Below are 27,343 nucleotides of genomic sequence, written 5' to 3' on the forward strand. Positions count from 1 at the left end.
TAAGCCGGGTCCACATTTGTAGCATTTCGGTGTATCGTATCTCCGTTGCGTGGCCTCGGCGCGTATCATGATCGCTAGTTTGGACGCAAGATGATAACCGTTGATGATACACGCCGTATCTGATACGGCCCGATCCGCACTAACCGTGTATCATGATACACCTCGTATCTGATACGCGTATCACGATCGGTGGTATGGACGTATTTTGATACTGTATTACGATACGATATACGTGATAGACCGCGAACCATCGTGTGTCGGTTTTTCCGCTATCATCAAAGAGGATACACATCGTATCGCTCAAGTTTGGACGTGAATGCAATTGATACGCGATCATTGCCTGTGTTCCCGCCATTTCGTGGTTTGTGAAAGAGGAGTAAACACTAAACATTAAAGATGAGCTGGGATAACGAAAGTGTTATAATGATACACTGACATGATACAGCAGTTGATAAGTATGGACGCGTTTTTTTTCAAGATACGCCTTTATAATACGACATGGACAAATGAGCGTCCATATTTATGATACAAATACTCGATACGATACGACTGATCGTGATACGTCAAGATGCTACAAATGTGGACCTAGCCTTTGCATGAATCTGTAAAAAAAATTCGAAATAGCCTGCCTGAAGTTTAAAATGTCAATTGTCACTTTAAAATTAAAAAAGTGCTGCCTGAAGTTTAAAATGTCAATTGTCACTTTAAAATTAAAAAAAGGCGTTTGTCGCTGAGCGGCTGCTAATTAAATTTTTCATATTAAAAATTTTATTAGCATAATATCAATTATTGATGCCGCATTTTGGCTGTTGATTACAAATAATAATAAATTAACATATCTGAATGTAATTTTACTATATTTATCTTTCAGCATATTAGTATACAGGACCAACATAAAATAAAAACAATCCATAATATTAAATTTGCTTTTTAGAAGCAAATAATAATTTTAATAATAAAAGGTTCTGTGAACACCGCCAAAATTATTTACTATTCCAAATACGAAAATATTTCTCCAATGGCCAAGGTAATAAAACAGGCTTTTGTTATTTTTATTGTAAGTTAATTTAAATACTTGTTTATCTAGATAAATACAGTACAATATTTAAATTTTAAATAGATATTAGATACTGGTTAGACCAGTCCTATCGAGTGTCTGCTAGCGAGAACTTGTGTACATTATTATTTAAAACATTTTCGGAAAATGGGTGAGAAAACTGATGATAAGGTAAATTATTTGTTTGAAATTACACAATGTAATTTTAAAGCCGCGGTTTTAACGGCAAGCAATCCAGGTTACCACGAAATATGTATTTCATAAACCTTTTATTTCTTTTTAATCCTTTCAACTTAATTTTTTTCCAAGAAACCTAACTAAAAATTTATCTTCGGTCTATATCAAAATCAATAATTAATATGCTGTTGTAACATAGTTTTTACTAGCATAAATTGTTCGCATCTATTTATTTACAGCCAGTGCTGTATTCATACTGGCGGAGCTCATGTTCCTGGCGTGTTAGAATTGCTTTAAATTTAAAAGAAATACCATATGATATAAAAGCAGTCAGCCTCATCAAGGGTGGAGGGGAGCAGCACTGCAATGAATATAGAGAAGTCAATCCTATGGAACAGGTCCCATCACTGGTTATAGGTAATTCATAGGTATTTTTTTAATTTCAAATTCAAATTAAGAATAATTCTAGAACAGGATAGAAAAATGTTGAATGTTAATTGAAATTTGAATCTTTTTGTTTGCTAATGAAAAAAATTGTGCTAATATTGATGTTTAATTTTGTTTTTGTTTAATTTGTGTTAAAAAATATAATATTTAATAGAAGTTAATTTAGAATTAAAGTACCTATTCATGGTGGCTGGTGCTTTAACAGAATTTCTTTAACATTACAGATAAGTTGTTAATTGTTATACTGAAAAAAGTATTAAATTATATAATTATCATAACAATTTATTTGTTTTAATCTTTCAGATGGGCATACCTTAATAGAATCACTAAGTATAATGCATTATTTAGAAGAGACAAGACCTCAAAGGCCATTGATGCCTCAAGACTGCTATAAACGGGCAAAAGTTAGAGAGATTTGTGAGGTAACTATGAATTCCATATAGTTACATCATAATGTATCTATTTTTTTATTAATTCCTTAATAAGTTCTGGTTTAAATTAATGAATTTATGTCATAGTATAAAAAAAATAGTGTGTTTGAATTAACAGAGCATGTAGATGGAGATTTGGATGGTTTTTTCTTATTAGATTTAGACCATATAATAATAATAAATACACTTTATTTAGCACCAAAAAACAGACAATAAAACAAAAATAAAAAGACAATATTATAATGTTAAGCCAAAAAGGCGGCCTTATCGCCACTAAGCGATTTCTACCAGGCAACCTATGGGTAGGATTTTGAATTAAAAAAAGGGGAAAAACAATAGGTGGTGCAGTAATTAAAATTTAATTATAATAGATTTAAACCAAATAACTACTTATAAATATATACATAATGAATTATTTCATTATTTCATTTTATTATATTATATACCTACATAATAATTATTTCAACTACTGCAACAATCACATAAATAAGTATAATCATGTAGTATTAAGTAAGTACTACAGTATTGTAAATTAAGTACTGTAGTTCTAGAATAGAAGGACAAACATCCACCCAAAATTTATCTTTGTAATTATTGATTCACCTATATTACAATAATATATTATTATATATCTATATCATTGCAGCTTTCTTTTCATTTAGATTTTAACATTTTTAATGTATCAGACATTTCTTATCAGGTATTTTGATTTATTTCATAACATATTATTTTCAATAGTTATATCATCAGATACATATTAAAGTGATAACACTTATCATTGTCTGAGTACTATGGTATCTGTGCTATCAAACATAACATCATTTTAACTATGAATATATAAATTAGCACATATCTCAATTCTCAACCTTGAATGTACCTTGAGATATATTTAAAGAATGAAATGACAAACTACTTTATTTAAAAAGCAAATAAATCGCCCAAATTTTATTAACACATTATTACGACATTTGCTCAACATGAGCACACAAGGTACTTATAGTGCCACAAACTTAACTGACCCGGTGGCAAAAACTGGAACTACATACCGCCTTTTTGAAATGTCACATTTTCACAGACTTTTCATACGGAATATTTTGTATAAATAAAAAGTTACTTATTTATGTTAATTTACACCATTGGCAATGACATTATTTTTACCCTTGCATCCGGGGAAGTACTATTTCACGGCACTAAAATCGACATCAGTGACACCGTCACCGGGTCAGTTAAGTTTGTGGCACTGTAATATCTATACTAATATTATAAAGCTGAAGAGTTTGTTTGTTTGTTTGAACGTGCTAATCTCAGAAACTACTGGTCCGATTCGAAAAATTATTTCGGTGTTAGATAGCTTATTTATCGAGAAAGGCCATTATAGGCTTTATATCATCACGCTAAGACCAACAGGAGCGGAGCCACGCGGGTGAAACCGCGGGGAACAGCTAGTATAATATAAAAATGAAACGCTATATTTGTTGCTAAGCGCAAATCTCGAGAATGTTTGAACCGATTTTGTAAATAATTTTTTATAAATAATTCGATATATATAAATAAAACACCTTTTTTTCAGAAATATACATAACACTTAATAAAAAGTAAAAACCAAACCGTCATAAAATTATCAGAACTAAACTACTAGACATTGTCCGAACAGAACTAGTTTTCTGTTAATAAAAAAATTGGTTGTTTGTAAAGTAGGTTTACGATCGAGATGTTTACGTGATAAGTACGTTTTATGATGAGATGAGACGGGAGATCGGTCCGTCTCTCTCGTTATACCTGCGATCGCACTCGTGAGGTTTTGGAGTGACACAAGTTTCTGAACATGTCACCCGACTAAAACGATTTTAAAGACGTTATCACGTCAAAAAAAAAATCAATATTGGTTCACCTTAATCGAAAGTACTGAGGTAACAATAGGAAAAAAATATAGTCAAATTGAGAACTTTTTTTTTAGTTGGTTGAATTATATTATGAAAAGAAAACCTTATACTAAGAAGATAAAAGGGAATATTCAATACCTTCGCCCGCGTTTTCAAATAATAACCCGCATAGTTCCCGTTCCTGTGGGATTTCAGGGATAAAACCTATCCTATAATTATGTTAATACTACTTACCCTCTGTGTGTGCCAAATTTTATGAAAATCAGTTTAGCAGTTTTTGCGTGAAGGAGTAACAAACAAAAATACAAACTTTCGCATTTGTATTATTAGTACGATAATTAGGATAAATATAAAGAGAACTTCAAATAATTATTTACGTCCATATTAATTATTGTCATCTATGTCATTTTCAGGTAATATCATCAGGTATACAGCCGTTACAGAACCTAATCGTTCTTATCCACGTGGGAGAAGAGAAGAAGAAAGAGTGGGCACAGCACTGGATCACGCGTGGTTTCCGAGCCGTGGAGAAGATACTCGCGTCCATAGCGGGGAAGTACTGTGTAGGGGACGAGATATCGCTCGCTGACTGCTGTCTTGTACCGCAGGTGTTTAATGCTAGAAGGTAAGACATTTTACTGGTGTTTTGGACAGTGTAAAAGAACTTTTTGATGACACTACTATAATTTTTTTTTTTTGCCGTTTAATCTGCAATCAGTCGCAAGACTATAAGCAGATGTGGTGCCTGCGTGAGATTATGTAGACGACGAGACCAGCGTCTCGTCTGTCTTCTAGAAAACATCCTTCCTTTTCAGCCTTTTGGTCATAGGGGAAGGTTTTACAAGTTCATGGGCAAGGGGATTGGGGTGACGCGACAGGCGGTCGGCATATCTATTTTTAAATTTGTCAATTTCAGCTTGAACGGTCGGTACATTCAGATATTCATGGATCTCCACATTTCTGGTAAACCAGGGGGCGCTTGCGATGGTACGCAGTATGTGATTCTGGATACGTTGAATGCACATAATGTTACTTTTACTGGCAGTTCCCCACAATGGGACACCATAGGTCCAGATAGGTTTTAAAACGGTGTTGTAGATTAATAGCTTATTGTCCACAGACAGGACAGAGTTTCTTCCCATAAGCCACTGCAGGTTGCGAAACTTAAAATTTATTTCGTCTCGTTTCTTTTTGATGTGGGTGACCCAGGTGAGTCTTCGGTCTAGGTTGAAGCCCAAGTATTTAACATGTTCGCTATCCGTCAGCACATCATCACCAAATTTGACTGGGGGGCAGTTGCCTCTCCTTAAGGTGAATGTAATGTGGTGTGACTTCTGAGCACTTGTACGGATGCGCCACTTCCTCATCCATTCACAGGTTACATCCAGTAAGCGTTGAAGCTTATCACTTGCTGCTATTGGGATATCATCTCTAGCAAGGTAGGCTACATCATCAGCATAAGTTGCAACGGTTACGTCACTAGCTACTGGTAGGTCAGCAGTAAATATTTTGTATAGAACAGGGCCGAGAACAGAGCCTTGTGGTAGTTGAGAATGAGGTAGTTTATCTTTCACTTTGCACAGTAAGCCCTTGTGCCACACTCTGTCGAACGCTTGTTGGACATCCAGAAAAGCCGCCGAGCAGTATTGGTTCATTTCAAAGCAGCGTCGGATCTCTTGGTGAACCCGGTGCATCTGCTCTATGGTGGAGTGCTGCTTTCGAAATCCAAATTGATGTCTAGGAACAAGATCACAGTTGTCCATATGCTCCATCAAGCGTACTACGAATATCTTCTCCCATAGTTTCGAGAGAACCGGTGTCAGACTTATGGGACGGTACGAAGCAGCCTCATGGGGAGATTTTCCAGGTTTGTGGATCATGATGATTTCCGAGATTTTCCATATCTTCGGAAAATATGACAATCTGAGTATCGCATTGAATAGGGAAGCAAGAAATGTTATGCACTTGCGAGGTAAGTTTTTTAGATGTTTTGGAGTGATCAAATCAAAACCAGGAGCCTTGTTGGAATTCAGTCTTCTTATTTCGCGAGCGATTTCTTTTGGTGATGCGGGTTTAAGTGGTAAGCAGAGCTGAAGATCCTGACTGAGTATGTCAATCACATCAGGTTCGTCGTTACCATCATTCGGCTTGAAGACATTCTCTAGATGATTTGCAAATGCTTCTGCTTTTTCAGCGTCGGTTAGCGCCCATGAATTTGAGGACTTGATTGGATGCAGATGTTCTTGTGGCCTTTTGTTGGTTTTAATAGCTTTCCAGAGCGAAGCATCTCCTTTTCCTTGCGGTGACATTCTTTCTATAGTATTACGAAAGTTGGAGTTTGCAGAATCTAGTAAAAGCTGCTTTAATTGTTTTGCAGATTTATTAAAGGCAGTCTTATCGGTTGGATGGTGAGACTGCTGCCAGATACGTCGTAATCGCCTTTTCTCTAAGAGTTTTGTTTTGATGACTGTAGATTGGGATGCCGTCAATGGGGGATATGTTATGCAAGGTGAGTTTTTCCATGAAGAAACCTGGATCAGATTTGTAAAGGACTCACAAGCGTTGTCAACATCTTCTGGGGTCTTCATGGAAATGTTAAGTTTAATGTTTTCCTCCAAGAAGCTACGAAACCCTTGCCAGTCAGTTTTATGATTATACAAGGCATCTGTCTGCTCGACGTGAATGACAGAAGTACTCAGGGTAAGAATAACCGGTGTATGATCGGATGAACCATCCAAACTCGATTCCACGGAGGTGTAAAGATGGCTGACTCCCTTCGTTACGAAAAAGTCTAGGAGGTCAGGGGACTTGTTGCGATCAGCCGGCCAGCTTGTTGGTTCACCGGTAGATATGGGAGTAAGATGGTGAGTATCCAGACAGCTTTTAAGAGATCGGCCTCTTGGTAAGGAAATGCGGGAGCCCCAGTATGTATGCTTAGCATTCCAATCCCCTCCAGATATGAATTTGTTGCCTAGTCGGCAAAAGTAGTTGTCAAACATTTGTGGGGTGATTGTATGTTTGGGTGGGCAGTATATCGCGGACAGTGTAATGTCACCCGCTCGATCATGTAGTTTAATATTGGTAGCTTGAATATGCTGCGTTGCATAGTTCTCTAGTACACTGTGCTTAAGATTTGATCTCATGATTATGGCAGTGCCTGCATGCGCTTTTCCACTAACGGGATGAGGAGTGAAATAAATATTGAAACCCTTTATTCGATAGGAACTGGTTTTGGTGGCATGAGACTCGGAAATCAAGACTATGTCGAGTTTGTTACTATGGATCACTTCCTCAAGTTCTTGAATGTTAGACGATAATCCGTTGATGTTCCAGGTTGCAATGCGTAGGGGAACTATGAATGTGATTTAGAGACGATGGAGGTCAATAGGTTAAGAAGGGTACCTATTTGTTGAATGAGTTGGTCTATCTTTTCAGATTGCTTTATAAGAAGTTGTTCAATACGACTTTGTTGAGAGTTCTTTTCATTTTTTGAATTTTTCAGGTCACCGTCAATCTTGTGTCTGTTTGCTGTGACATCCGAGTAGCTGCAATTGTCACGCAGTTTGGTAGAATGAGGTGGTATAACTGTCGTTCTATAGTGTTCTTGTGTAGGTTTAATTTCTATTTTCTCCTTCGTTGGCTCGCGAGGAGTATTATATCTTCGGTTTGCCTTTCTGGATGAGATTTCCAGGTAAACTTGACAGCCTTTATAATTCGCTGGATGGTCGCACGAGCATAGAGCACATTTAGCAGGGGTGTTGCGGTCCTTTTTTGGACAGTCTGCAGTTTTGTGACTCTCTCCGCATTTGACACATCTATAGGGCCTCATGCAGTTGTTCTTAGAGTGGCCATATTGCTGACAACGGTAGCACTGAACAATTTTTATTGATTTGCGAGGATCTTCTATTGTAACTCGTTGATGGTAAATATATTCAATATCTTTTACAGCTTTATTATTATCATTAGGTTCTAAATTAACAAAGAATGTAAAAGAAGGCGACTTGTCTGGACCGAAGCGGGCATTTATTATTTCACCGCGGACTTTGTTACCTGTAGCTTCTATCGCATCGATTATTTCTTTGTGAGGTGTCGAATAGTGAAGCTTCTTTATTACAATGCGATACGCCTTCTTTTCTTTAGGTGAGGAAATGTGTGACCTATTAATCCCTTAGCCCTAATTATTGATATAACGTTCTTATAGGTGTTTGAGCATTCCACAAGAACTCGGAGCAAATTTTTATTTATTATCCTTATTTTAAAGAGTTTCGGATCGCAAACCGATTCAATTAATTTTGATAATTCATTTACATCTTCTATTCCATACAGGACAATAGGAGGAGGTTTGTTTTTACCTAGATTAGAAGTGTTATTGTTTTCACTTTCAGGTTGATCTATTGGGAGCTAAGAGCAATAAACCTATAGAGTACTTGTATCGAGCGTATACAATTTACATATATTTGTTTCTCTCTATCTAAAGAAAACGTCGTATGAAAGAATGAGACAGCTATAGACAACAAGCTACGTTTCAACATAGTCATGGCACCATTTTTACTATAGGTACGTATTTAGTTAGATAGAAGGTGATAGTGATGGGATGTGCTTCAATCGATAAAATCGTGAATGTATTTTGCATTTACGGATTCGTGAAATAATAAATAAAAAAAACAAAACTTATAATTAATTTCAGTTGAATACATTATTGGTATATAATAAATGCGAAATTATGCGAGAATGGATGTTATTCTTTCACTGCGGAACCGATTACAATGAAATTTTGTACATACACACATAGGTTAGGTTTTATCCCGGAAATCCCACGTGAACGGGAACTGTGCAGGATTTTCTTTAAAAACGCGGGCGGAAAGCTAGTATATTATAAAATAAATTTTAAAACTTGAAATGTAATTTAAAATAAAGAAGGAAATGATGATAAAGTTAAAGGAGTGAGGAGAAAGGCACAGTCAGCATGAAGGAATCATGCAGCATTTTAACAAGTTAATAAAAGGACAGTCTTAATGAAAACATTTTCCTAACATCCTATTAATAAAGCGAAAGTTTGTGAGGATGAATGTTTGTTACTCTTTCACGCGAATACTACTAAACCGATTACAATGAAATTTGGAAAAATTACTTTTGATCCCGTAAATCCAACAGGAATGGGAACTATGCGGGTTTTTCTTTGAAAACGCATGTATATTAAGTATGTATTTCAATAGTAGTTTCTCATCTATGAGAACTGTCATTTAATCAACCGTTTAATTTTCACATAGTTACACATTTAAAGTAACTTATGTGTAAAAAATTTCAAAATAAAAATTCACTCTCTTTAATCAAATGTATTTATTATCTAACTACAGGAACAAAAAAAACGTAAGCGTAAGATTGCACAATTCTTCTAGAGTATCCATCTTGATAACACGCAGGCTCGAAATGCAGTGAACACAATATAGCAAATTGTGGCGGCGTCCAATCAACTCATGTCTCATGTTTTATACCCATTTTTTATTTAGCTCTGGAAATCTAAAACAAAATGAATTCATTAATAATCTGAAAGAGAAATTAATAAACAACAAACGAAAACTAAAACACATAAGGCAAATAAAACAACCACGTGGCCGTTTTATTTTCCGGCGGTAAAAAATTTACATCTATTATTTGCAACAACAACTACATAATATAAATCTGATATAAGAATCAAAATAAATAAATCAACGTTAATATGAAATAGATTTTTTGTCATAAATCGATAATATACGCTAGATGTGTTACAACACTACGGTGGTAAACAAAATGCCAAACGTGATATTATTGTGACATTTTTTAAAAATTATTTCATTATTCTATATTCCACAACCCCATAAAGTGGGTAAATGTTACAGTTACAACATAAAATTACAAAAAAGCGCTTGATAAAACCTTCAAATAGGTTTAAAACATAAATATTTATCAATTTGCTGAAAATCACTTACCGATGGAAAGATATTTGCACATTGTTTTTATCCAAAACTCCCATTCGACTAGTGATAGCCGGTTGAGAAACATACAATAGTTATTTTAGCACACTGACAAATAAAAAGAAACACTGTACACTTTATATTTTCTAAATATTTCGTTAAAAACACTTGACACACTGAGCCCACCAGCTGGTTGGAAAACAAACTGACTGCCGGCGCGCTACGTTTGAAGACAGTGCAGATACTCTATCGCTATCTCAATCTGGCTTATGCTGTTATTGACTAAGAGTAAGTAGATTAGAAAATATGTATTTTGTTCTGTCTCAATATAAGAACTCTATAGGTTTATTGCTCTTAGATTGGGAGAGATGTAAATCTATTAGATACTGCCACAGATGTGGGATTCGGAGGAGATTCGCTTGTTACTTGTTACTTGACTACTATAATTAACTTTTTTTTTGTTTTTTTTTTTTTGAAGTGAAACTTCTTAAACCGTCACGCGTCCTACGTACATTATTTGCTCGTAACTAAATCAGTAATTTCTCGTAGGACGCGCCACTGGGGGCGCATTGACTAAAATTTTAACATCGCGTCATGGCAATACCGTCAAGTTATGGAGTAAGGCGACGATTTTGGTAAAGAAGTTTCACTTCTGACACGTGTGCTCGACACACACACTTTTTTATATTATTGATTTTTGTTATGCTGGAAAGTCATTTACAAATGGTTTCAAATTGGTTAAATTTAGAGTATTGTTCATATTATTCTATTAATATTTATTACATTAATGTGTAATCTGGATTTGTTTGAAGATATTTCTTGATACATCAGTGTTTTTTTAACAATTACACACTCTCTTCACACAGATTCCACGTGGATTTGCGTCCGTTCCCAATAATCCTGCGCATAGACCGAGAGCTCGAGAACCACCCTGCATTCCGCGCCGCGCACCCGTCCGCACAACCGGACTGCCCGCCTGAAGCCGCTAAATAATATATAGTGTATGGGGTTGGGGGTGCGGGTGGGATCAGTGGGATGGCTGGGATGAGTGGGATAACAAGTTTGGGTGGGATTGGTATCAGCTGACATCGTGTCATTTGCGGTTTTGTTTTATGTAGCTACGTATTGCTTATGCAGTGGGATTTGTGAGAAGAGTGGAAGCCACTTAATTAATATATCAGAGTTATTTGTGTTGTATGCATTGACGTTGGTGGGACAGGTAATTAAATAAAAAAGCTATAATGATTAGGATTTGTGCGTAGGTACTGATAAAGTATTTTTTGGGTTTCTTATATCAATAATACGTTATGGTTGATGGGATATGTATTTTCAGTTAGGTGGGATTGGTAATACAGGAATGTTTGTTTATAGCGCAGTTGCGTTTTGGTGGTTTGGTGGTGATGAGTGGGATGTATGGGATTGCTACCAGCTAACAATAAACTGATCGTGCTTGACGCGCTCATAGACGTTAATAAATTAAAAAATGCCACCAATGATAATCCGTGAGATTGTTAGCGGTGGTGTTTATAATAATTCGTGCACGGTAACTTTGCAATATTATTAGAAGCCCACAAATAAATTAATTTATAAAGCCTTTTTGGACCAAATCATTTGATTATAGATTTTGGAATAGATGTAATATTATCTATTATCAAAAACGCTATAGATAAATTGTAATGTAAAACGTCGCCGCTAGCAGAAAATCATAGAGATATTATGGATAAAGAAATAGATACCATTCTTTATTTAGAAAAAGAGGGAAGATTGTCGGCTATTTGTCTCTTTACTCGCCAAAAGGACACAGGAAAATCGGTGTAAATCACATGATCACATTTGGTAGAGTCTGGCCAGCCAGAGCTGAACCCAGTAAAGGGCGGCAAATTTAAAATATAGACCTGCTGACCTGGTAACTTTTGATATTCATAAAGGTGATCATAGTATATAGGTACATTAGGTACACAACACAGCAGGATTTAAACATGAATAAAGTAAATGATTTGAACCGTTTTCAACAAAACTGACAACTAACTACGCAGAAACGCCATGATGACATTCCATAATGTGGCCGCTACAAAAAACACTGGGTTCAGCTTTGGCTGGCCAGTCTCTAGTTATATTCAATGTTAGAATTGTATCTTTACAAAATACCTACTGGCTTATGTGAGATGCTATTTTATAATAAATTTCTTGCTCCTTTGTATTTTTTAAAGTACTTAAGAACTTTGAGTTACACATAGTAAAAAAATATAACGTAAAATAATATCATAAATAGCGACCAATTACATAATCGTGTTATATTATGATGTGTTATGTAAAACTACTCTTTGTTCGAAAAATATATAGATACTAGCGGTCCGCCCCGGCTTCGCCCGTGGTACCTACATGTTTAAACTATCCTATCTCTCAAGTTGGATCGAACTGCACATGGTGTGCGAATTTTATTATAATCGGTTAAGTGGTTTCGGAGTCCATTGAGGACAAACATTGTGACACGAGATTTATATATATTAAGAAGATGAGTGCTATAGCAAAAAGCCAAACTTCGAAAAGATTGTTCGTCAGTTTTCCTCAGCTCTTTATAATATCATAAATGTCTAAACATAGAGTTTTCTGCATTGAACATGTTTTTATATGCTTATGAACATTATAATATACACATGGACATAGAGGAACGGTTCAAAAGCTCTCTTTTGAGATCAGATTTTTTTTACGTGATAAAGATATTGCTACCAGGCTAAGTACTCGCATCTTCAATTAACTTTTAAGTATTGATCACTATCTGAAAATTAATCATGTAGCAGGAACACGCAAGAATGATACATTTAAGTTTGATATGCATATTTTACATCTGAAAAGTTGTAAAGAAATTTATGATTGTCTCAAGCTAGAAGTGCCATCTTTTGAAAGATTGTGTTGCCTCTCCTAATGGGATAGCTATCATAATATTTATAGCGGAAAAATCGATGCACATAAGTACAACTAGGTATATATATTTTTTTAATTAATATCTTGTCTACTTGGCTTACCTTAATTGTGAATCAACTCACGTTTTTGAAATAAAGTTTTGTTAACTGACACAATGTTCTTATATTAAAATTTTTCTTCAAATTTGGCAAGTACATTATTATTGTAGGTGAACAATTTTTTAGCAAAATTTTGTATTATCATTTTAAGAAAAAGTGTGTTAGATTGTTATTTTTGTATTTCGTTATAATGAATACAAACATTCCATGCTTATTTTATATTAAGTATAAAATTGTAAAGTTATAATATTGTATTTTTTTAGTTTACTACGATTTTCACAATGGTAATATTGAAACATTCCATTTTTTCGTAGTAAGTATATTTTCTTTTTAGTTTACCGTTTGTTAGTGATTGTGTTCGAATTAATTTTTATCCAGTGATAAAGTACTTAAGCTAGTCGTAATTTTTTATAGAAAGTATCTACTTTTGTAGCTTTTTACAACAGCCGTTTTATTTGGATAAGCCTAATATTAGATAGGTATGATTTAGGTGGCATTCACCCCTAGCCTTGCGATAGGCAAGTATGCCACTTAGAAATAATCGTACTTTATGTAGGTTCTTTTTATTATTCCTTTGTTATTGTTTGTTTCGAAATTGATAGTAGAATATGCAAATTAAGATTTTATTATTATAATGAAGTTATTATTAGGAATTAGATGGTGAAATGTTTTTCTAAATAGTAAGTTTTTAATCACGGAAAGTTTTGTGTATTCGTACTAGTTACGTGTGTGTGCCATTCCATTGATATTCATATTTTGATATTATTGTTTTCGATATGTTTATAATTTATGATATTATAGTGTCTTGTGTTTCTATTAAAAGATTACGTATTTTTGTGCCTTTTTATTTCACCAGTCTTTCTGATCCTTTCCTTTGTAACCATCATGGATAAAAGCAATAGTAATTATGACAATAAAACAACGTTAATTAAAATAATTATGACATTAAAAAAATATCTTGAATGCATTCAATAATTATGTACCTACAGAATATCTAGTTCATATTCAATTGAAAAGGTATGTAGTGTTTTATCACAGGTATAAAACACTACATATATGATACAGCTAGGTGGTACAAACCTTGACGTTTGTAATTTTTTCTTTTTTTAATTCCTCACAACCGAATCAAACTTTAAAAGCCGAAGAAAACTTTAAAAGATCATAATACGAAAACTAGGAAAAATCGTCTAACATACATTTATTCTGATAACCCACGATGTGAGGAATCTAAAAAAAATATTGACGTCAAGCTGTATAGTTTCAACTACCTGTGCGCCGCGGTTTTACCCGTAGTGCTCCGCTCCTGTTGGTCTTAGATGATATAATAATATAGCCTATAACCTACCTCGATAAATGGGCTATCTAACACCGAATTATTCAAATCGGACTTGTAGTTCCCGAGATTTGCGCGTTCATACAAACAAACAAACTCTTCAGCTTTATAATATTAGTATAGATTTCAATTTATTCACTTGCTCTTTAAGTGAACTTTAACAAATTTTGAATTGTTTGGGATCTTAAAAAAAAAACGATATTTCATTAACATGTCTTTTATTGTTAAATTTAACAAAATATATGTAACATATCCTTAAGCTAATTTAACTTTGTTAATAAAACAATTTAACATAATACTTAGTAGTAAATAAAAGAAAATTAATAACGTCCACTCTCTAGTTATCGCATAATTACATTACGCGTATGAAAGTGATTTTGTTAACTACCATTCTACTAATGTAACATTAATGTAGAAATTCCACATAATTATACATAGTAGTAACTTAACAAATTAAAGAAGAAAATGCACAACAATTTTTTAATTCCAAGGCACATTTCTTTGGCGGGAAAATGTGTTTGATGGAACATTCGAGAATGTTAAATCTATTCTTCGTCAGTCACGTCGGGCTCAGCTTTCTCGTCTTCGCTGACTTCAGTGACTTCGGGTTCAGCTGCAGATTCTTCTGCGTTGTCTGGAACGACTTCGGGGCTTGCTGGTTCCTCAACGATGGGCTCTGCTTCCTCTGCTGGGACCTCACTGAAAAAAAAAGATAGGTAAGAAAAATCAGAATAACATTGTTCAAGGCATTTAAAAGTCTGAAGAAGCAGTGACATGTTTCTTGCAAAATTGGTACTTAGTAAGTTTTTGCAATTAGAAATTAAAGATTTTTACGGATTTTAAGCGCGGTTTATTCATTATACCGACCGACCCGACGACGTTCCGCGCACTTCGCAGCGAATGTGGTCACGCGGGGAGACAGAATCTCCGTTTATTGTTTAAATTCTTATAATACTCGCTTAAAATCAATCACAATAAAGACTAAGTTTTTTGCAAGTTATGATTTTATATCTCGGTTATCGTCACTGCAAAATATCAATTCCTTTTTTTTAATGAGCAAGTGATATTAGCATAACATAAGAATTTATAGACTAAGTATAAACTATAGGTAAATAGAAGTTAAATAACCGTGTACCATAGTATTTTATATAATCACGTACTTTGACTCTCCATCGACGACATCAGCAGCAGAGCCACTTCTTGAGAGTTCTTCTAAACGAGCAGCTGCCAACTCGGATTCTTGTCTTGCAATTTCGGCTAATTCAGCCGCCTTGAAAGTAAAACCATATTTCATTTTATACATGTTTAATCAACTTATTGTAGCCGGAATTTTACTTAAAAAACATATTTAGGTATTTAGTAACATTATAATAAAAACATTTTACCTGTCTTGCGAGTTCTGCCTCACGTTCTTCTTGAGCCTGACGTTCTAATTCTTCCAACTTAGCTAATTCCTCTTGCCTTCTCTGTTCGGCTAGCCTTTCTTCTTCGGCTAATCTGGCTTCTTCGGCTAATTTGGCTTCTTCAGCTAATCGGGCTTCTTCCGCTAGTCTCGCCTCTTCGGCTAATCTAGCTTCTTCTGCGAGTCTGGCTTCTTCTGCGAGTCTGGCTTCTTCCGCAAGTCTAGCTTCTTCTGCGAGTCTGGCTTCTTCCGCCAGTCTGGCTTCCTCAGCCTTTCGCGCCTCTTCAGCTAATCTTGCTTCTTCAGCCAATTTAGCTTCTTCCTCAGCTCTCCTGGCTTCCTCTTCAGCTTTACGTTTAGCTTCTTCGGCTTTGCGTGCTTCTTCTTCTGCTTTCTTTTTCTCAGCAGCTTCACGGTCAGCCTGTAAAATATAAAAGCATTAAAAGATAATTCATAAATTGTACCTGTGAAACCTATACCATATTTTTTTATAATAGAGCGGGTAACGGAGCAGGTGGGTCACCTAGTGAGGTGATCACCACCGCCCATGAGCACTCACAAAGTTACCTTTGTGAGGCTGTTACCGACTTTCGAAGATGGGTGTAGACTGTAGGCTCTCTTTTTATTAGACATTTCAATTACATAATAACATAACAAGCAGTGTGGGATGAAACGACATTCTTTGGCAAAATATTCATGTAGGTATTTTAATAAAACCATTGCACCCATCTGGTCATCGTTATATAAATAACTTATCAAGTACATTTTTATATCAGTTCTGAATGATAGATTATAATTACCTGGGCTTTTCTTTCAGCTTCACGTTTAGCTTCTTCTTTCAGAGCTCTGTAACAAATAATAAATATTTTTAAAAAATATTTTTTTTATTTCTTTGCTTTTTCTTTGTACCTATGTATCTGTATATTTTTTGTTGAATAAAATAAGGCTACTACTTGTAATACTATTGTAGACAATATAGTCTCATATAAAGTCGAAATAAAAAATGCACGATAAGGTTTTTATTTTATGAAACAAAGACTTACTTTTCTTCAGCAGCACGAGCTTCTTCCTGCCTTTTCCGCTTGATCTCAGCCAGATCGACGGACGGAGTCAGGACTGGCTCGGCGGTGGTCGCGCGGAACCTTGCCTCGCGATCCGCCTTGGCCGCCTTCAGCTCGATCTCCGGGTCCTCCATCATCTGAGGCGCCTGGAACTTGCGGCTCGGCCTCCACGGCAGGAGTTTCACTGCGCCGCGGCAAGGCACGCGTAGTAATAATTGTTATTGACGAGTCATGCGCTCGTCGAGGTCTCGGCCAATGATCGTTCGAAATGAAGCGATATATGAAATTGATCGCTCTAGTGAGACGGCGTAGCATTGGCCCCAGCCCGAAAGCTTATGGAAAAGCACCTCTTAAGGCCTTTGGCTTAGTGCTATGAAGCGGCTGCAAGCGTGGCTGGGCCGAGAGCGCATAAAGTCGCAATGTGTTGCATGAAATGGGGTCAACTCAAAATTTAAATAAACAATCCTTTCAATTATCAAACAAAATACTAAGTGGTAGGTATATAACTCAGTAATGCCATGTATTTACAATAGTATAATCTTACATAGAGTTAATATTATCATATTAAAGACTCAAAGTGAGAAAATATACATTTATGAGCGTAATTAGTCGAGAAAGCGAAGCGTTAGGAAGCGTGGACATCATAAGCGTGGAACGGGATAACTACCGTGCAAACTAATTGAAACAACAAGTGTGATTTAATATTTATTATGAAACAAAATCAGTTCTGTTAAGTGAAAACGAAACTCGATCACCACCACGGCGAACTGCCGTATCACGACAATGACTAGATAAATGTAAAAAATAAATCGTTCCTTTAAAATGTTAACAAAATAAGTCGAATCTGAATATAGTGTATAAAAATATATGACATTTCGGTTAGTCGGAAGGTGTTATACCGAGATCAAAGAGTGCGAAAGTTGCGCGACGCGGGGGCAAGGGAGCGGTTGCTGCGGCTTGCGCCCGCGCCGCGCTTCGCTGTAGGCACATGGGGAGATCCGATCTACGCGCACTGCGCCGCCGTCGTTTGTTCCGGCGCGTCTTTCGCTGCAAGAGACACCACACTCAGTGTTATACACAAAATTTATTTCCCATTTTAAAGCTCTCTATTTAACACCGACGACGTCGGAGTTCCGAAGCAAAGTTTTTAGAAAATTATACGCCTACGAGCTAACCTCGCAACTTGTCACTGATGATAGAGAAAGAGCTACTCACTAAATTATCGTACATTTGTCTTTAGCATTCGTGATTGAATGTGACTTTAATGTATAGAAGACTGGTTATAGACAATTTGCAAAATGAGATAAAATTAGCTTCTAATTCTAAGAAGATAGATAGATACTAAGATAGGAATCGAATAGAAAATCTGTACAAGAATCAAACACTTAAATCTAAATATTTACAGTGTGGATAAACTAATACCACAAGATGATTCTTGAAGGTGATATTAAATAAGCGTTGTAGCTACGAGATTTCTCTGGCGTTTCTTTAAATTTCTTTTATTGATTATGCAGAGGATAAGCGAGCGCTAGTAGAGCGTTTTTGCGATATACCTGTGACGTTCTCGACGGCCAAACCGGCGGCCGCGAGTCTGTTCTTCGCGTAGAAGGATAGGAGGTTCACGTCATCCCTGATGCTAAGTTCTTTGTAGAGGGGTCTGCGGTTGGAGAAGGCCTTATTGCCGGAGTAGTGCACGCACGCGAGGTTGCCGCGTCCTGGCGAGCAACACTCTGTTACCACAGGGGCACACTGGGACTACACGTTACACCTGATTAGTCCAAACGCAGAATAGGGTCATACGTAATCCCCACTTGTATTCACGTTTGGTCGGAGGACATTTAATAGTTTAAAAGGTTTACAATAAAGAGTAAACACACAATTAGGATTAAATAAGAGTTATGACACATATATAGATAGATACTTAGGTACTTTTAATCAAAGTTGTTATTAGCATCTACCTGCTTCCGTAAATACCTGTAAACTTCTTAGCTGGCTCGTTGTAGAACGAGATGTTGTGGATGTTGTCAGAAACGCTTCTAAGAGGCAAGAGCAATTTAGCGACGTATGCGTCATTGCTGAAACGGTATGGGACCGGCTCTCCGTAGGAGTATCTGTAATCAGTCGTAGGAAATAATTAACGAAGTTCTACACGACTAAGCAGTCGTGTAGAACTCACGAAGTCAGGAAGCAGGACGAAAAATAAAATTCTTTTGTGTTTATTTACGTTATATCTAAGTAATAAAAAATCCAAACATTAAACATTCCTAAAGTACGAATGTCAAACTATTTTCAGAGACCTTGTCCCACCGCACAAGGTCGCGAACCCGATATTCAATTTGCGTCACAATTTCCTTCGATATTATCAACATCCGAACGACGTGTAAACTTTATTTAAACACAACGGATATCTCCAACCAAAATAAACCATAAAAATATAAAAGAACAGTGGCCGGTAAACATTGGCTGGCATTTAACTGATCTATAATTATATCGTTGGAGCGTACGAGTACAACGCGTCATGCAGATACTTTTGGCGGTGTAATCCACACCCACTCTGGAAACGTGTTCTTGTACATACATCTGCTTATATAGTAGTTGGGAAAATGGGCAATAGCTGTAGGTCACCTTATGTGTTATCACCTCATTCGATGTTTTAAATAAACAGGACGCAATTAATAGTTCGATCTGTGAAAACATTGTATGCTACGTGCCTACGATGTGGGAAAGAATTTATAGCGCTCAAGGATATTGCTGAAAACATTCCAAAGTTTAAAACAATCCTTAGATAGGTATTAAAAACGTTAAAATTTCGTTTATTAATTCCTTGTCTGTTATGTCCTTTTCAATCTAATTTTAAACCAAATGCAATAAATACGACACAATAGATGTATTAAAGTGAAAACTGTATTATTGGAATCTCGTAGGCGGGAAAATAGTCGGGCAACCATTTCACGTTAATTAAAAAAAAACAATTTATAGGGTTTAGGAATTATTTCCAAAAACATTTTACAGAGAGCTTACTGAATACAAAAATGTTCGTAAAAGAAATTCGACATCATCAAATCCTGAGTCAAGTCCTACTGTACCTTCATCTCTACGCTAACTTCATTGTTTACATTGCACTGATGCACTGCCAAAGATGCTCTTTGGTGGGTGTTCGTCAATGTCAATGTCGAAGCGTCTGATAGTCTCATCAATGGACCGACTATTTTGGTCCTGTTACATCAGTGTATGCCAAGAAAAACTTGACCCGTCATCACGCAACAGCTACGTGCCTGTATTTTTAACACGTACTGTTTCTTATAAGTTAGCAGAACTATTAAATTATAAATAACAAAACGCCAAATGTTTCAGCTTTGTGTAATTCACGGATGAGTAGTGAGAAAATAGTTTAGAAAGATTTATGGGCACCCTGTACATTATGTAATCATTTAATTAACAAGTATGAGTAAGAGTATAGAGATTTGGGTTTTGTGGGAAATAAATAAGCTAAATTGAAGTAAACTTACGAGTAGATAGTGTCTAAAGGTGCAATAGTTTTGGCTCGCGGGACGACGGAGCGAGCGCGGTTCAGCAGCGATGCCGTATCCGCTCTGATGCGACGGGTCTCATCTTCGAAATTCTGCAAATCATAAATTATAGACACGTTTAGATTTACGGATGAATACACTTTGATTATGGGGCAGTAGGAAACGCTTAGTTAGGTAGTTCATAAATGCGAAGTTAGTTTGCTTATTTATTTTATTCTACTTGAGATATAAATCGCGAATCAATACCTACTTTATTTCACACGATTAACCTACTGAAACAATTATAACAGTGGTATTTTTCCGCTAATTGCTACTGTAATTGAAAATAATGAAAATTGGCTTTAAATTGTTTGTGTAAGTACATTTGCGTAGTAAGTACATTACACAACAAAATACAAAATATATTCTTAACAATTCAACCATATGGACCAACTCCAAATACAATTTGACGACATTAATAAAGCTAAGAATGCAAGTGGCAATGACGGGAAATGTGCCAGGGACATTGGTTTAATTCGTTTTCACAATCTTTGATGGTTTGAATACCTTTATTTTTATTTCTTATTACTTAATTTGTTTGTGAAAACTTATTAAAATCTAGTTAAGATAAGAACTGCTACGTCAGTTGGTTCTATTTATCATGTTAACATAATTATAACAATTGAGTGTTCAGTGTTCACACCATTCACACCTTGCAGAGTCATCACTTTCTATTAATAAACTTTGAGATGTAGGTAGGTAAGTACCTAAATAAGTACAAAATAGAAAAGCGTAGGTAAATTTTCCATTTCTATGTCGAGTATCTAGTTGTAACAAACGTTTTATGTACCTCTTTTATGCTAATGCAACCAACTAAACATGACCGCTTAAAATTCTGAAATTTCAGCCGGTCTACAGCCGAAACTAGACATTATTTTACCCTATACCTGTACCGATTTTACAACCAGCTTACCTTAGTACATTCGTCGCGGTAGTAATCATCAAGAGCAGACACAGAGTACGCGGGTCGGCGGCGGTACGCGATGCGGTCCAGCTCCCGCAAGATGACGGACGGACGCACGCGGACGCGCACGATGTGGTGCGGCGCCTCGGGGTACGTGACGAGTCGAGTGACGGTGCGAGTTGTAGGCCGGTATATCAATTCTGCCTGTAATTGTTTAGCATTCTAGAATGTAGAGTCTAAATGCTAAAGCGTGATCAATAGCAAATGCATGTAAATAAGTATACAGAAAAGCAAAAGCATGTAATATTCTTGAGTTTAAGATATGGGTACTAGTCATAAAGCTTGGTATAATGGTACCAATAATAGAAACTAATTCTTAGTTGAATCGCATAGTAGTTAATGTCATGTAATAAATACGCAAAGCCACGAAATGCGTCGCACTCAAGGTGATGCAGAATATTTACAGCCGGACGAAGGTGCATATTTATAAATAGTCTTTGAACCGTAAATGATAAAAATGTTTGAATAACATGTGTATGAATGTCAACAAAAATAGAATGGATGATCCATAAATCTCATATGATGGTACAATTTCTACTGCATAAGTAGATGCATAAAGCTCAAATAGGTAAGTATGAAGTCGTTCTTCAATGAAAAACTGTAAGAATGTTTATTATTTACTAAACCGGGATAAACAAAAATATTTTTTTTCTATTACATATCTACTACATAAGTAAACTAGACCAAATTATCAATAGTGAATAGGTATGATGCTCAGGAAATAAGAATGTCAAAGAAGTAAACAAACTTTAACTACCTAGTAGTAAGTAGGTACTTATGAAAGATTCATTTTTTTAATCTGTATCACTGGTTGATTGCACATTATTATGTTCCATAGCTAGATTATGTTATGAGAGTGCTGGGCTATTATTAGATAGTTATATTTTCTCCAGTTTATTTTCCAGCCATTAATTATTTGATTCAAAACTTCACGATAAACATTTCACGTGAAAAGATAAATAAACTTTGATTATCCTTCATCGCATCTACTTTTAATTTCATAAGACGCATTTCGATATTGCCGACTGACTCACGATCCAAACGGAGAGCTTGGTAAAATTAGATCAAGACTCATTCGACATTCAATGATTTGTTATTAGGATATGTTATACTTTTTTAATCATAACCTGAAATATTAAACAGTAGTAAACATAGTAACTATGAGTAGTACTTATAGCTAATACTGAATACAGTACCTACCTAGATGCAGTAGAGTAGAGTCGCATGTTAATACACAAAGGCGAGCAGCAAAAAAGAAAAGGAAATTACTTCTAGAAGGAAATTTATGTACCTTCCTAAAAGCTCAGGCAAGCTTTCAAAACTAACAAGTTCTGAATTAAGGTACCTACTTATTTATGGGTAGTATGAATATATATTATCTACCTACGTACCTACATATTATACATACGTAATTATACAAATCTGTAAATAATATTCACTAATAAAATAATACCACAATAATTTCTACCCACGATTGTTATTTCTTATGATGTTTGTCATTATTATCGAATCTTTGTTATATGTCGACGGCGCTGGCGCGCGGTAAATCTCTAAAGAGATTATGTTTGTGCCAGTTTAATTTAATTTATAATGAATTGTATTATTGTAGTAAGTATAAATAAAATAAAATAAAAACAAAGAAGATAGGTAGGTCCTAACTCATAGTTTTGTTTTCGATTTATTTTTACGTAAACGTAGGTAGAGCAAAGTGTACCTATAAAACTTTTCCATCACGATGTGTCATGTTCCTTATAACTATTTAGGTAGTTACTATTAAATTTATGAACAACAACATTAAATAATAGCAATGTACGTACAACATTGTTCTAGAGACGCAATAATTTTGTTTAATAGTTGCTGAATAAGTCAAACAAACAGAAACGCGTATAAAACTAGATTGTTTAGCTTTCGTAATACGCAGCCGTTTTCTCTTGGCCTTTGGTGTGCTGCCAAAAGCTCGTTCGCACAATCACAAAACATAAAGTTTCCAATATTCTGGGAATTTTCGTAGGTTCTTGACTTTTTCACGGGAATTATAAATTATAAATAACTGGTAGTCTGTAGATAAGTAGGTATGTAATTTGGTGGCTTTACATATTTCGTTACCTATTAACACTATTAATTAATTAATTAACCTTCACAATTACAGACATTGAAAATTTAATAGGTACAATAGTTTAAGAATCTATTATCTACCTGCTTATGTACCTAAATACAATAACAATACGTTCCAGAAAACTTTGTTTAGGTTTTCTTTATCTCAATAACATTGGTTAGGTAAGTAAGTAACTAGGTACGTAAAATTTATTGTATTGGATAGTCCACATAACGAGAGAAGCTATATTACTAGACTGCTACGACTTCTACGCACGTAGCAGCAATGAAAAAAATTGCATAAAAACATCCATTTATACATATGTATGTAGTCGAAGTTGTGTGGGTCAGCTGTTGCTCGTTTAAAAATGCAAATTTTAACCAAACAAACCCTTCAATTTACAAAAATATAACGAGTAAAGAAAAATGTATTTTTGATCTTTGTAACGCAATATTCTGTTCAAATAATTTAAACACATTTGAGTGTCATTATACGAGGTCACATCATGTTATATTTTTAGTAAACACAAGTTTTTTTTTTAATAGTATCATTTAGCAGATGAAATAACTACATCCACATTAAATTAATTTTTGTATCAAGTAACTAACTTTTTAGTTAGGTATTAATATATTCAGAATGAAAGCCTTAAAATTTCATAAATTTTATAATATTGAGTAACTACTTAAATGAAAAAAAAGTGTTTTTTTAAATGTTTAAATAATTGATTGATTTCTACTTTTTTGCCTATCTGCAGTGTAGTTTTATCATTTGCCCGGCGGACTTTCAAAATTATAAAGTACAAGTACCTAGTAAAAGTTTGAACGATAAACAAGTGTATTTTGAAAGTTTCACTCAAATAGTCAAACCCTCTACTTGAGTCACCACGTGGCATGTATTGCCACAATGTGAGCAATGTCTTATTAATTTCAATTAATCTTGGCATGATTCTTGGTCATCGATCACAATTCCTAAGGATACCTAATATTATTTACACTAAGTAGCAAACAATCCTTTATAAACAAATGCAAATTGAAAAAAGCAGATTTCAGTAATTTGCTCTAAGTGTTCATCTTTACCTGTAGCTTATCCTGTACCTTATCCAAATGCATTTTTAATTAGTAAAGTAGCATTGCTTTACCTTGTATAATATAAATACTAAATACTAGTAGGACTCTTATTACCTACAATACTAAGCTTTGAAATGTTTGTTTATAATCTATATTTCTATAGGTAAGTTGATTGTTTGTAAACTCGTGAAAATATTATATTTGACGAACTAACTACAACAAATAATAACAATTCATGTTGGTGTAAAGCTATTTCAATTTTATTAGAAGTTGATGTTTTGTAAATTGAAATTGTATGCATTCAAAGGCTCGTTATATTCAAATGATGGTAGGTACGATAGCATGCCTATGTAAACAATATGAAAGCTAAGCCTGTATCCTACTTGCTATGATTCTGTTTATTACAACACCTGTGCTTTGCGCCGACTGTGCATACAAAATAAATATCAAAATCATATAGCATTTTGAATGACGATGGTTTATTCTGCAATGAATAGTGCTGTGCTGTCATGATGCGTGATGAGAGCTTCTGCATAGCATATTTACAGCTGTTCCCGACTCACCTGAGACAGCTTGGGTATATACGTGACGTAGGGGATATTGTAACCCGGTAGTAGTGAAGATATGTAGTACACCGATGACAACGGCTGCAGCGCGTCAACAAACAGGTAAGTTGGTATCATGTTTACATTATAGTTCATGGTGTGTAATGTGTGTGTGTATCAGTGTGTATATATTTCAATGACACCTACATTCTCGGTTTATGTATATTCGAAAATAAATAGAGCTTTGGTTTGGTAAATTTAGAAAGAGAAAGTCAAATAATAATTGTGTTGAAATTGTTTTGTTTATTTGATATTGATTTATAAATTAGTTACGTGCACTGTGCAGTGAAGCACGTTTCCAGTGCCTATTAATTATCTTGGCTAGATCTTTACATATAACTACATTACGAAAATATAATTAAGTACATACTTAACTAACTACTAATAAGATTGATTGAATAAGTAAATTTAGTAAACATAAACAAATTTCAAATATTATGTTATGTTAGTGTATAGAGTCGAGTCATAATCGACCTTACAGTGTGAGAGGAGCACATTTCAGACAGAAAAACGAGAATTATAAATCACAAGCTTTATTAAAAATTCAGTCTAAATTATAAGATTATAATATATAAAAAAAATCTTTAAATACTAAACACCAAAAAGCCGAGAGATACACGTCCACTTATAAATATAGGGAAAGTAGAGCGATCACATTGCGTTAGCGAATACTGATTATGTCGGGAGGGTCGTTAGGGGTAAGAGGAAACAGGAGTGAGGGTCGGGAGGTCGGGAGCCGGGGCGCTACACGCGGTAAGAGTAGTGGCGGTAGGTGGTGCCGTAGGGCAGGCGGCCGCTAGTGGTGGACGAGTAGGAGTAGCCGCCGGGCCCGCCCAGGTTGCTGGAGCGCTCGCTGGAGTACGAGTAGCCACCCGGGCCGGAGCCTGCGCGCCGCTCCACCGTGTTGCTGTACGAGCTGCGCTGCGGCAGCCCGCTGCCCGTCGACCGCTCCGACGTGCTCGAGTACGAGTACGAGTATTGCTCTTCGGCGCGACGCGGCAGCGTGTCCCGGTCCACCACGACGTAGTGCCGCGGCGTCTGCAACAACCGCGCCCTTAGCACCGCCGCCCTAGCCGCGCACCCTCGCACCTTCCGACCCAGCAAAGCGACACACGAATGACTGACTACGACCGACTCAATAAGTAGCGTAGTTGCTGTAGAAGACGTGGCGGTGCGGCGCGTGCTGCGGGCGGCCGTGCGCCTGCGCGAGCAGCACGTCCATGTGGTCGCGCGGCGTGCCCAGCGGGTCGGCCTCGTACGCGCGCTCGCGCTGCCCCACGGCCGCCAGCACGCGCGCGCGTGTCTGCTCGCGCGGCGACACGTACGGCGCGAGCGGCGCGAGCTTGGCCTCGGGCTTGGGCGGGATGTTCTGCCGCGTGACGGGGTCGAGGATGGAGCCGCGCACGCCGGGCCGCGCCTTCCTACCGAACGCCGTCACCGGATCCGGCACGAGGCTCGGCCGGGGCACGAACGGCACCTTCTCCCAGTCGCCCGCCCGCTGCAAGCGTAGAATTCGCCGTTATTCAGACGGGCGTCGTCTCCAGCCGCGGCTATATTTGGCGCGCGCTAGCTACGCTTTCCTACACTTCGTTTTTCGTTTCGATCTGACCCACTTGCGGGACGCTACCGACACGTCCTATCGAGCCCTACGCTAATGAAAGTCGATACGACTAGACGGCTACTTAAAAAGCAACAATTGTAAGCGGTCCCGGATGTCGATGATAATTGAATGTTGTATGTGCTAACTATCGATCTCTAAATGTAGAAAAACCGTGAAAAAACAATGAATATTGGATATGACGAGGGTCGTTTTGGTGCGAGGGCGTCCGGCTCCCGGGATTAGACTGGAGCGAGGTGCACGCTCAGTAGGAGTTAAAACATCAGACTTACCGTCGTGCTGTAGGTGGACCGGTATGGCCGGCGTGTTGTATAGAAGTCACTTTCGTAAACCATGGTTGCTGCTCGGAATTCGTTCGTGTGTAACTCGCGACGGTTGGTCCTCGACTGGTGAGCACGCTTGGCCAGCCGCCGCGCGAACGCCGACCCTTATTTTTAGATCACTGTCATTGCAATTTTCACGTCATTCCTGATTCCTCCTCTGCTTTTCTTAATTTTCAAAACACCCGATTATGATGTCACAATTGGGTTAAGGATAATCATACTTTATGTGGAATGCAACAAACCATGGGCGTGTTTAAATATAGCTGTTTATGAATGACGAGTCATCCAAGTAGTCATCAGACGAAAGGGATCTAGGTTTTTAAATAACTATGCA

The 27,343-nt window shown here is 36.4% G+C and overlaps 2 protein-coding genes across 3 annotated transcripts; one reads left to right on the plus strand and one right to left on the minus strand.

Annotated features, from left to right (window-relative positions):
• Window positions 1-752: 752 nt before the first annotated feature.
• LOC123699642 (probable maleylacetoacetate isomerase 2) lies at window positions 753-12,294 on the plus strand. Of its 2 annotated transcripts, none has more exons than XM_045646636.1 (5): window positions 753-1,027; window positions 1,474-1,651; window positions 1,985-2,103; window positions 4,409-4,620; window positions 10,816-12,294. In XM_045646636.1, the coding sequence occupies exons 1-5, from the start codon at window positions 1,019-1,021 to the stop codon at window positions 10,940-10,942; spliced, it is 645 nt and encodes a 214-aa protein (XP_045502592.1). In that variant the 5' UTR covers window positions 753-1,018; the 3' UTR covers window positions 10,943-12,294. The 2 variants fall into 2 exon arrangements, with proteins under 2 accessions (XP_045502592.1, XP_045502591.1); XM_045646635.1 differs by lacking the exon at window positions 753-1,027 and adding an exon at window positions 1,125-1,228.
• A 2,212-nt stretch (window positions 12,295-14,506) lies between these two features.
• LOC123699701 (uncharacterized protein CG45076-like) lies at window positions 14,507-27,116 on the minus strand. Its single transcript, XM_045646713.1, has 11 exons — window positions 26,959-27,116; window positions 25,027-25,110; window positions 21,251-21,445; window positions 20,278-20,390; window positions 18,743-18,879; window positions 18,322-18,483; window positions 16,751-16,952; window positions 16,508-16,553; window positions 15,691-16,128; window positions 15,466-15,575; window positions 14,507-15,004 (listed from the first exon to the last, which is right to left on the minus strand). The coding sequence occupies exons 1-11, from the start codon at window positions 27,019-27,021 to the stop codon at window positions 14,851-14,853; spliced, it is 1,704 nt and encodes a 567-aa protein (XP_045502669.1). The 5' UTR covers window positions 27,022-27,116; the 3' UTR covers window positions 14,507-14,850.
• Between the last annotated feature and the right edge of the window lie 227 nt (window positions 27,117-27,343).

Source organism: Colias croceus, chromosome 18 (genome assembly GCF_905220415.1).
Source record: "Colias croceus chromosome 18, ilColCroc2.1".
NCBI classification, from domain to species: domain Eukaryota; kingdom Metazoa; phylum Arthropoda; class Insecta; order Lepidoptera; family Pieridae; genus Colias; species Colias croceus.

Bases quoted from the DNA above. Each gene is read 5' to 3' on its own strand.
- LOC123699701 (XM_045646713.1), bottom strand. From the start codon at position 27,021: ATGGTTTACGAAAGTGACTTCTATACAACACGCCGGCCATACCGGTCC. The intron at 18,484-18,742 runs GTATTTACGGAA...GTTGCTCGCCAG, and splicing joins GCCAGCTAAGAAGTTTACAG to GACGCGGCAACCTCGCGTGC. The intron at 16,554-16,750 runs GTAAGTCTTTGT...TATTTGTTACAG, and splicing joins GCTCGTGCTGCTGAAGAAAA to AGCTCTGAAAGAAGAAGCTA.
- LOC123699642 (XM_045646635.1), top strand. From the start codon at position 1,205: ATGGGTGAGAAAACTGATGATAAG. The intron at 1,229-1,473 runs GTAAATTATTTG...ATTTATTTACAG, and splicing joins GTGAGAAAACTGATGATAAG to CCAGTGCTGTATTCATACTG. The intron at 2,104-4,408 runs GTAACTATGAAT...TGTCATTTTCAG, and splicing joins AAGTTAGAGAGATTTGTGAG to GTAATATCATCAGGTATACA.